Below are 11,863 nucleotides of genomic sequence, written 5' to 3' on the forward strand. Positions count from 1 at the left end.
GAGCAGAGAGTGCCAGAGGGTTTACAAGAAGATGCAAAATCCCTCTGAGTAGACCTTCACACTTTTGTGGATTTTTATGTCCAAAGTACAGCATGGATGCAATTTTTTTCACTTCACCATTTTATGCCCAGAAACCCTAGCCCGCCCATCAGGCCAGTTGCTATTCTTAGTCATAGCTGGTCCATGTTCAGAATCATCTTTACAAGCAAATATGCTTCTTAAAGGCAACAGAGAAAAAACGCTGCTTTAAAAAAAAATGTTGGCATGGAAAAGACTGACTTAGTCCTGCTGCACAGTGAAGTACCTCATAACCAACTTGAGCTTGTTTTCTTCTTTGTGATATACAACGGAGATTGCAATACAAATAGGATTTCAGAGACGGTAAGACATACTGCTGCAAATTAGTGCATGCTAAATAATTGTTGCTCTTTTACCTTTTCATATCTCCCCCAAAAGTGTTAATCAACAAATATAATAGTGCCATTAATCAGCCTAAGCAGGACTGGCTGGACATGGGCAATGCCTTTGCATATTTGTATGGAGTATAACTCACAAACTGTAGAAATCAAAAAGGGTCTGTCCTGGCCGCATAAGATTACCATCATCACTATAGTAATAATAATACCATCAGTTCCTTAACAGTGAGTCTCTTCCTACCTTAATTGCTTTAGCTCTGCTGATCAACCCGTCCTGCTGAGCACTTCCAATGAGCAGATCTACTTTCTGAAGTTGAGGGCGCTGCAGGGCTTTAGCTAAAGATTCCCGAAGGTAAATTCCATCCATCACTGGACCCCAGTACTGGAATGGTCCACTTACAGCTAGGAGCTAGATTAGCAAAAAAGTAATAATAGTGCAGTTAAATTAGCTTACCCTGGTCATTTCCATTTTCCTTATGTTTCAGAAAACTGAGCTCATAGCCTTCAAGTGAACAAGTGATCAGTTAATGTAAGTACAAACACACCATTGGCAGGAAGCAATGCCTTTGCCAACAGCCTCAGTGGGTGAAACGAGTTGAATGGGCCAAGAAAATTGACGGTGTTATAGTAATAAAAATATTGTGTTAAATTAGGGATTGGGTCGATGCTGGTGCTAATTGGGAATTGTATTGCCAGTGGGTGTTTTAATCCACGGGTAAAGGATCCATCTCTAGAATAATTCATACTACAGCTTTCACAAGCCTGCTATTTAAGAGACAGAGCACTGATATCCCCCCACTTCCTACTCTGTACAAATGCGTTAGCGAAGCTACAGACACTTGATTCTCCTCTAGACTAACACCCAGATGAGACAGGACTGAAAGAAGGTAAAAACTATATTTAATTTTGGAATACGTAGTCAAAGTAGCGTAAAAGGAATTTAGTCTAAAGGAGAATCAAGCTGTGAGTATTCATAGGTCAGAGGTGGGTGTCATGGACATCAGCACCACTCCACTAAAGCTAGTCCAGTTCCTCTTTCACAAGGATTCAGCCCAATTTATTTTTTAAGTTTTGTCACACATTCGCATCAATGGAAACTTTCTGATTCCTTTCCAACGGCATATATTTTGCTATGGTGTACCTTAGTCTGTGCATCGTTGAGGACACGAGCAGGCAACTGGCGGAGGCAGGCTACGATTTCTGCACTGGTGGCTGAAAGGCATCCCACATCTTCAGCCAGGACTGCTGCTTGGGTCTGTGCTCTTGTCTTAGTAATAATGGATGCTGGAGAAAAAGCTGAACCTCCCTGGAAAGGAAAGAGAATATCAGCCAACACATGCTCTTAAAACACCTGGTCCCCTGGTGCAGGTAAAAAAAGATGAGAAGCAAAATCTGCCCAGTTGCAGAACATAAAACACTGGTATTTACATCATAAGAAGCAAGTTTGAACAATCAAAGCAAAGGGGAGAAGGATAGGTTTGGCTGTTTCCAACTCTGCCACGGTTACTTTGGGAGACCTCTGAAAAGTGTTTATGTTATGTCTATAACCAAGTCACAGATCTTTCTGAAAACTTTGCTGGAAGGAGAAACATTCAGACAGGAGCAGATACAGAGAAGGTGCTGTGAGGCATCTCAGGGAATGGAGAGGTCATCTTACAAGAGGAGACCAAAGAAAGAAAGAAAAGGACTGAGAGCAGGCATGAACTTTATAAATTGATCTATGAAGAAGAGCTATTTATACCTTAGGACAATGCTGGTACAAGGCCAAATGGGCATTAGCTATTTATATTGAGTGTAAATAAATTTAGGCTAGAAACTCTAAGATAGCTGACCCAAGGAGCAGTGGGAGTTTAGAAGAGTTTTGAGGAGAGATAGTAGGAACAAAAGGCTAAACCGAGCTGCAGAAGATCAACCAGAGCCAGAGCACATCAAAATGAGAGCACAGGCTACAGTCCAATCTCTATCCAGACTCTTTGTTTCTTACAGCTGTGCCAGCACAGAAAAGCTCCTCACCAAGAAAAGTTGGTACAACATTGTTGAGTAGCCATGAAACTACTTATTGAAAATGCAGATAAATTAGCATATATCTGATAAGATCTGACCTAGAATAGAAAGGATGGAATAGCTCTGACATGGTTCAAATGACTAATTTCCAAATATTTACATCAGTTTACTCTAATAACTGCTAAAATTAGCTTCTGTCTTCTAAAAAAACCAAACTCTAGATGCATGATATGAAAGACCCCGATGTATTAAACTGATTAACTTACTTCTTACTGAATATGCTCAAAGAATAACTACAAGTCTGAAAAGCATAAAACCAGAAGCAAGTTAAAAAGAAACAGAAAACAAACAGCAAATTTGAAATTGTTTCAAACCTTTGAGCCTGAAGAACTCACTGCAGCCCTGGCCAGCACCCAGGACAGTATTTTATACTTCAAACAAGCAGACCCATTGATACTAATAGGATACCATTGCTCACAACTGGAGAAATTGGTTTCCAAAAATAATGAGAAAGAGGTTATTGTTTGGATGTAGAGACAGTCTTTTTAATTCACTGTATGAGAACTTCCAGTGCTATCAACTTCCTGAAAAGTTTCTCTTCCTTTTTAAGGGATCTGAAAAACAAGCACTGTTGTTAGCTTAATGACCGAGATGCAGACGGTTGCAGATAAGCAAAGGAAAAAGCTAAGATTGTCAAGACAATCCTGGGGCACTAGACAAGCCACTTCTGGTTTTAAGAGGGCAAAGAAATAAAGACAAAATAAACACCGCTTGGTCTTATTCCTCACTTCCACCCTCGATTCAGATGAGAACTCGAGTGAGCAATGGGTTTTGTCCTCACATGGGATTTGCGGTAGTCTATTTTGTGTTTGTAAGGCACAGTATTTGCCAGATACAGATTAGGTGCTCTGACTCAGTCGGTCATGAGAGGGGAAGAAAAATATCCTTGATGAGAGTATCTCTGTGTGTTGGTGTGTCCCCACGATGCAGAATGAGAGTGTTGCTTTTTTGCCTGGCCCTCAGAAGAGCACGTTCACCACAACTAGGATGAGTGAGATTAGAAAAGGGACAACACGGCATACTAGCTTCCCTCAGAGGAGTAGCTTCCTTACTTTTCATTTGGAGCAAGGAGTTATGTGCCTCCTTGTTAAGGCAGAGAAATTAGATCTAGGATTGCACAATATTTATCCACTAATCTGGCAAACATATTCTTCAACATCAGTTCTGAATGTGCTCGGCATGTTTTATCAAGTATCCAGTACCTCTAAATGGCACTCACTTAAAACAAAACCAAACCAAACCACAAAAAAATTAAAGGGCTTCAGTTTCCTAAATTCTGAAAGTTTCACAAATTTTGAAAGTAGCAGTTTCTGTGGAAATGCTGAAGCTGACTTATTAAAACATTAAGTTTGGTAGGGAAAGAGAGTACTGAGACCAGATGACACACAGAATCCAAAAATTCACTGGGACCAAGCAAAACATCCTGGTGTGTGCTTGATTTTGAACACATCCTCTCCCAGGGATTTTAAAAGCTGTGCAATGTTCCCCTGTCTCTCAGACATCTGCAAACTGAAAGACGGCCCTTGGGTCAAGTACTGAATCAAATGGCGACCGCAAAAGCTTCTGGATAGAAATGTCCCACAAGTCCTCTCTGCAGAGGGAAAGCTGAAATCCTGGACTGTAAAACCTTCATGTCACAGCACTGGATGTGTGTGAGTTAGCATTAGATATGGTCCAAGCTCGATGAGTAAAAGAAAAGCCCAAAACTTATGCAAATACATTTGTGAGGTGAGGAGGGTTCTTGTTTGGAGCCTTACTCTAGCTGTGGATATTTTCTCTTCTTTGCATGAATGGTTAGAACAGGTAAACGTGCTGTTCTTCTGGTTTTTTCCTCCTATTTTCCGTGGGATGGCCACTTCCTCAGTCTGCTGTTTTTTTATAACATCCACATTCAGAAGCATGCCTTGGGTTTGGGGTTTGAAAGAGTTGTGGTATCCACCACTGTTATTCATGTTTCATTTTTATTGGGACTGGAAGTGGGTAATAGAGGAACCTGGGACACCATTCAAGCAGTATTTGGAAGCAATATCGTCATGTTCCCTCCCCTGGTGCATCTGAATTATGTTCCAGGCTCTGCAAACAAGGCTCCTCTTACTGCAGAAGTTAGGCAAGAAAAACTGTAATAGTTCTCTCTTTTTCAAATTCACATCACAATTCAGGCTCATTGTTTCTCATCCTCACCAAAAACTCAGAAACAAAACAGTGCGAGTAGAAGCTGGAGACTGCCCAGAAATAAATTTCTTCCTTTCTGAGCCTACAGTTTTCACATTAAAAAGAAATCTCCCCTAAACGCTGTAGCCACATTAGAGGCAGGCTTAGGACACAGAGGATAATATAGTTACTCTCAGCATTTCCCTCTTTCCCTTTAAAACTCTAAACTATTTCTGTGATTAGCCCCAGCAACCAGTAATGAAGGAGTTTTGTGCTTTAAAAAATAGGACTACTTAGGCAGAAGCAGAAATAGCGGAGGGACGGACTGTTTCCATTACATGACACTCATATTACCATCAACATGACAGAATCATGAATCAGAAAACCAAAAATCATGAGATCAGCTCTAAAATAACAAACATTGTGTTCCTTTTGTTAGTCCTCTGTTTTTTTAATTCTCCAGGAATTCTTCTGTACCTATAAACAAAAGAGCTAAAAAGTTAACTTTTTAAAACTAACCGCTGAGATTGTCAGATAATCCTACAGAGTAGGTTTTTTGAAAGCAAACCTCTAAAGAATATGAGATATACAATAAAATTGTGAATGTTAGCCATCTTGCCATCAGAGGGTATTTCCTATCTCAGCATCATTTAGAAGGGCTTGACAGGGAACTGAAGCCACACAGAGTTCTTGTTTCAGCTGTCCTTACGGATTGACCTGCTTTCATCAGAGGAAGTTCCAGTGACATTTTTGACAATGACCCAGATGAAACCATTCAGTACTGAACTAGTGAGAAATGGTTGCAGCTGTGTTGCACAATCCACAACGGCAATATTACACTGTCCTCCTAAATTCATAGTAATGGTGGAAATATTACAATGTTGGGTAACAGTACGTACTGTAACAAGTGATGGCATTGAGAACAGAAAGCAAAGCTTTCAACACTGTTTAGTTTAGGGACCAGCAGCTTCACAAGCATTTTTTTTTTATTTCTCTCTGCAAAATTAGAGGTTGAGCTAGACAATAGAATTTCAGATGCTAGGACATGTTGCAGCTCACAGTGGTGAGGAGCTGATGAATGCAAATAAGTATTACATGAAGATGAATTCTTGCTTTGATGTTAGGCTGTGATTGGCTGAGTTGTGGCTGGTACTTCTTGTAAACTTCTCTCTTGGGACATCATAAAGGGGTAAAACCAGGCTTCTTAGATGTAAGCCTGGGGGTGGCATTCCGAAGTTTGAAGGACAATGTGCTAGTGAGGTCCTTCAGTTTGCTGTCTCAGTGGAGGTAGGGTATGGAGAGCCATGCAGCAGCAAAGACGCAAGGTTATGGATGTGTTAGAAGTGCCTGGCAATGGTCACGTAGGAATTAGGGGTTTTCCCCTAAAAAAGGTGCCAGGATCAATAGCCCAACTGAAGTGCATCTACACCAATGAACACAGCATGGGCACCAAACAGGAGAGCTGCAAGCCACTGTGCAGCAGAAAAACTATGATATAGCTGCCAACAGTAGTGCTGCAATGGATAGCTATAAACTCTTCAGAAGGGATAGGCAAGGAAGGAGAGGTGGTGGGGTAGCCCTGTATGTTAGGGAGTGGTTTGATTGTCTAGAGCTTAATGATGGTGATGATAGGGTTGAATGTTTACGGGTAAGAATCACAGGGAAGGCCATCAAGGCAGATGTCATGGTCAGAGTCTATTATAGACCACCCAGCCAGGATGAAGAGGCAGATGAATTACTCTATAAGCAGCTGGGAGAAGTCTTGCAATCACTAGCCCTTGTTCTCATGGGGGACTTCAACTTACCAGATGTCTGCTGGAAATACAATACAGCAGGGGGGAAACTGTCTAGGAGGTACCTGGAGTGTGTGGAAGATAACTATCTGATGCAGCTGGAGAGTGAGCCAACTATGTTGCTTGCAAACAGAGAAGGACTTGTGGGTGATGTGATGGTTGGAGGCTGTTTCAGGCACAGTGATCACAAAATGATAGATTTTTCAATTCTTGGAGAAGTAAGGAGGGGGATCAGCAGAACTGCTACCTTGGAATTCTGGAGGGAAGACATTGGCCTGTTTTGAGGCCTGGTTGACAGAGTCCCCTGGGAGGCAGGCCTGAAGGGCAAAGGGGTCCAGGAAAGCTGGGCATTCTTCAAGAAGGAAGTCTTAAACGTGCAGGAGCAGGCCATCCGCATGTGCCAAAAGATGAGCTGGTGTGGAAGATGACCAGCCTGGCTGAACAGAGAGCTTTGGCTCATGAAAAAAAGGAGAGTTTATGACCTTTGGAAGAAGGGACCGGCAACTCAGGAGGACTACAAGGATGTTGTGAGGTTATGCAGGGAGAGAATTAGAAGGGCCAAAGTCCATCTAGAACTTAATCTGGCTACTGACATAAAAGAAAATAAAAAATGTTTCTATAAATATATTCACAACAAAAGAAGGGCTAAGGAGAATCTCCATCCTTTAATGGATGGGGGGAAAAGGGTGACAAAGGATGAGGAAACGGCTGAAGTACTTGATGCCTTCTTTTCTTCAGTCTTTAATAGCAAGATCAGTTTTTCTCCAGGTACCCAGCCTGCTGAGCTGGAAGGCAGGGACAGGGAGCCTCTGTAATCCAAGGAGAAATTGTTAGTGACCTGCTACACCACTTAGACAAACACAACTTTATTAGGCCAGATGGGATCCGTCCAAGGAGACTAAGGGAGGTGGCAGAAGTGCTCACCAATCCACTTTCCATCATTTGTCAGCAGTCCTGGCTAACTGGGGAGGTCCCAGCTGACTGAAAGTTAGCAAATGTGATATCAGCCCACCTACAAGAAGGGCCGGAAGGAGGATCAAGGGAACTACAGGCCAGTCAGTCTGACAATGGTGCCAGGGAAGGTTATGAGCAGATCACCTGAGTGCCATCACGCAGCACATAGAGGACAACCAGGAGATCAAGCCCAATCAGCATGTGTTCATGAAAGGCAGGTCCTGCTTGACTCACCCGATCTCCTTCTGTGACCAGGTGACCTGCCTAGATGAAGGAAAGGTTGTGGATGTTGCCTACATAGACTTTAGTAAAGCCTTTGACACCATTTCCTGCAGCATTCTCCTTGAGAAACTGGTTGCTCATGGCTTAGACAGGTGTACCTTTCACTGGGTTGAAAACTGGCTGGAAGGCTGAGCCCAGAGAGTTGTGGTGAATAGAATTTAGTCCAGCTGCCAGCCAGTCACAAAGGGTGTTCCCCTTTGTTCCCCAGTGTTGGGGCCAGTCTTGTTTAATATCTTTATCGATGATCTGGATGAGGGGATCAAGTGCACCCTCAGGAAGTTTGCAGGCAACACCAAGTTGGGTGGGAGTGTTGATCTGCTTGAGGGTAGGAAGGGTCTGCAGAGGGACCTGGACAGGCTGGATCAATAGGCCAAGGCCAATTGTATGAGGTTTAACAAGGCCAAGTGCTGGGTCCTGCACTTGGGTCACAACAACCCCATGCAACGCTACAGGCTTGGGGAAGAGTGGCTGGAGAGCTGCCCAGCAGAGAAAGACCTGGGGGTGTTGGTTGACAGGCAGCTGAACATGAGCCAGCAGTGTGCCCAGGTGGCCAAGAAGGCTAACAGCATCCTGGCTGGTATCAGCAACACTGTCACCAGCAGGAGCAGGGCAGTGACCGTGTTCAGCACTGGTGAGGCCGCACCTCGAATACTGTGTTCAGTTTTGGGCCCTTCAGTACAAGAAGGACATTGAGTTGCTGGGGCGTGTCCAGAGAAGGGCAACGAAGCTGGTGAAGGGTCTGGAGAACAAGTCTTCTGAGGAGAGGTTGAGGAACTGGAGTTGTTTAGCCTGGAGAAGAGGAGGCTGAGGGGAGACCTCATCGCTCTCTACAACTACCTGAAAGGAGGCTGTAGTGAGGTAGGGGTTGGTCTCTTCTCCCAGGTAACAAGTGATAGGACGAGAGGAAATGGCCTGAAGTTGCACCAGGGAAGGTTTAGATTGGATATTAGGAAAAATTTCTTCACCAAAAGGGTTATCAAGCATTGGAACAGGCTGCCCAAGGAAGTGGTTGAGTCACTATCCCTGGAGGTATTGAAAAGATCTATAGATGTGGCACTTAGGGACATGGGTTAGTGGTGGACTGGGCAGTGCTACATTAAAGGTTGGATATGATGATCTTAAAGGTCTTTTCCAACCTAAATGATTTTATGATTCTATGATTCTACCATAGCTCACAGATCTGCACTGGTGCTATCCTGTCCATCCCAGTTCTCCCTCCACTTGTTGGGTATATCTAACTAATCTTGTCTAGCCAAACGCTAGGTGTCTGCTTCAGATATCTCACAGTTCAGGAGCTTTTAGTTAAATAGCACCCTTTGCTACTATTGTGATGAGATAATAATTAAGAATATATGGAATATTGCTGTAAGTTATACACCTGGAAATGACAATCACCATATAAACTGCAGTGCTGAATGTCTTTTAATTCCTCACTTACTCTGTAAACTCATTTCTGCGAAGTTTTTCAAAACTGATTCACAACAGATCTAGTGATTAGAAACTTGACTGCAACTAGTTTTTATCACCAACACTCTGTAAACCCCAAACCTTCTTCCTCTCCTCACATCATGACCTCTTGTTTTTCCAACCTGACTTGAAACTGAAAACCCTGCTTGACCCATGTTCATCTCTTCAACACACGCACTCTCTTCATTTTAATGCAGTTTCTTTGATGGATTCAGGAGTGCAGACTCATTACGAAGCAGGCTTTCTGTCTGCACAGAAGCATGTTATAGACAATACAAACAGCAATAACAGTAACACCACCCAAAAAGATCAAAAATTATCTAATGAAAAGAGTCACATCAATGAAATGTCCTGAAAATTCTATTCTAATACTTTCCCAAAAAAGCCAGTGGTACAGCAATATTTATTTGTTAAAGACAGTGTCCCTACGCAGCTAGGCACTCTCCAGGCTCAGATGCATACAGTTCACAGCAAGAAGTATGTGTCAGACCATCTGGTTTAACCTCCGGGATAGCCAAGGCTCTTCCATTTCCTGACTGCTGAGCTCAAGCACTTCTATCACTTAAAACATGGCTTGTGTTTGACTAAAAACTGATCTTGCATGAGGCATTTAATCTGGGCTCAAAGACACAGAGAAATGAATACCACAGTCTTTGCAGTTTGTGCCTGAAGATAACCACTCCACTGACTGCACCTTATTTCTGTTTGAGGATGCCTTCAGTTTCAGTTAATGAGAGATTAAAGAGACTGTTTATATCCTGTTTTTTTCCCCCTGCAAAAAGAAGCAAGCTGCAACTAGATGAGCACTAACTCTTCTTTCCAGTTAGCTTAACAGATTATTCTCTAAAAGACTGGATTTAAATTCTTCTTAGAAGCTGTTTTCAATTTGGGGCTTTTTTTTCCTTGCAGGGTTGTATTTCAGTATCTGGCACTGCTTTCCCTTAGACATCTAATTCTGCATAGTGGCAAGTGCTTATAACACACCAGGGTGGCAGGGCTCTATGTGAAGCCATTCATGTCACTTTTTCCAGGTTTCCAGACAAAGTCTGTCTTCAAGAACGTGGAGGAGCAGAAATTTTTGGGACCAGCTCAGAGACTTTCTATCACAGCTAAGGAGCTATGTGGCAGACATATGGCAAACACTAGCACACGAAAGGAATTGGCAGGTCTGCCCAGCAACTGAAAGGGAGACTGAGATATAAACATTTTCCCCTCCATAACCATCCACTAGAACTGTGATTTCCAGATAAAAATTGGGGAAAGGGGAGGGTCCTCTCTCTTCCATCAAAAATAACACTTCGAAGAAGGAAGATTTCTTTTTCATACATGAGTCTTGGCAAATCCCACTTTGCCGTAATCAGAGGCAGTCCTGCAAGTGCAACGTTCCCCTCTCAAGTGACCCACTGAGTGCCTGTGTCAGGTTATTGATTTGAATAACAGGATATGAATACTTTTCAGATGACATATAAAGCCCCACTTAATTCATATCAAAATGTTCTCCCATTTAGATGTAAACGGTACCTTATGAATTATCTTATAATTTAAAACAAAGAATTAGCTGAATGCACTGAAAAGGTAAACTTGCTCTCATCATTGCACAATGGTAAACAGCGACCAGAAACAGGCAGAAATGACATGGAAACAGAGAATTTTATTTACCTCCCTCCACTGCGAACCCATCTGTTCCTCTACGAACATGGTACAAACCATGGCCAAGATTTATTGTGTTTCTAATGGAGCATGTTCTATCAAGCAAGTCCAACTTCTTCTTAGGGTGACCAATCTTTGCTGCTCAGTCTGAGACCTGCCCCCTTTGTGAGTGCATCTTGGGATGTAACCTGACTTCTTGCAAAAGCACAAAGACCGTCAGAGCCAGCCTAGAGGAGGATCAGGAAAAGGCAGAGCTCTGCCCCTGCCTACTCCCATGTGTGGTGCAGCCATTTCCTAACCCGTGATCTTTTAGTAATGCTAGAAACATTGTACATCCATTTGGTGAATGCCATTCGGAAATGTGCATGCCACATCCTTATGATTTGAAGAAATTTGAAAAAATAAGGTCCTAAACAATCAAAATACAACTGGCAGGGATAATCATGGGGTGTTATGGTAAAACCATCTCCCCAGAGCACTGGCTATAATGTGGTCACGGCTCTGAACTGTAGGCTGATTTGCTTATCAAGCTCCCTAATGCTTTCCTGTCCTTTCAAGGTGACGACTGCTAGCACAGCCCATGAAAGAGAAAGGATATTCTCCTATAATTACCATAGCTCCAAATTTTGGCACAGCTTTGGGAATTTGGTCGCTGCCTCCTGGTTCCAATAAAGCTTACACAACAGCTCCCACACTTGTCACCTTTTAATTTTCATCATCAAACAGGCTGGCATTACACTGAACAACTACTTAGAGCTATTCTGGTGTGAAGTAGAAACTCTGCTTGGGTTTGCTGGGTTTTCTGGTGGTAGATTTTGTTTGGTTGGTTTTTTGTGGTTTTTTAGTTTGGTTTGGGTTTTTTTTCCCTATGCAAAATTATATATGTGAGCTTTTCAGATTTCAGATCACTTCTTGATCATAAAAGCAAAGGGCAAACATTAATAAATCCCTTTGACTTCTATACCCACATCTGCAGTACTATATTCCTGAGGGAGTTTAGTCAGCTTTTTCAACAGACGAGTATCTTGTTTTCCCCATCTCAGACACTGAGATGAGTGAGGTCCTGCAGCTCCTGCACTTTGTACA

The 11,863-nt window shown here is 42.7% G+C and overlaps 1 protein-coding gene across 1 annotated transcript in view; it reads right to left on the bottom strand.

Moving 5' to 3' along the window:
* Window positions 1-11,863, bottom strand: part of TG (thyroglobulin) — a 165,513-nt gene that overhangs the window by 29,350 nt on the left and 124,300 nt on the right. The window contains exons 42-43 of the mRNA XM_064441731.1: window positions 1,558-1,722; window positions 658-825 (exon numbers count right to left, since the gene is read on the bottom strand). Of these exons, the coding sequence (XP_064297801.1) occupies window positions 658-825; window positions 1,558-1,722 (333 nt within the window). The remainder of the gene's footprint in view (window positions 1-657; window positions 826-1,557; window positions 1,723-11,863) is intronic.

The sequence above is a fragment of the Phalacrocorax carbo genome, chromosome 2 (genome assembly GCF_963921805.1).
Source record: "Phalacrocorax carbo chromosome 2, bPhaCar2.1, whole genome shotgun sequence".
In the NCBI taxonomy this organism is placed as follows: domain Eukaryota; kingdom Metazoa; phylum Chordata; class Aves; order Suliformes; family Phalacrocoracidae; genus Phalacrocorax; species Phalacrocorax carbo.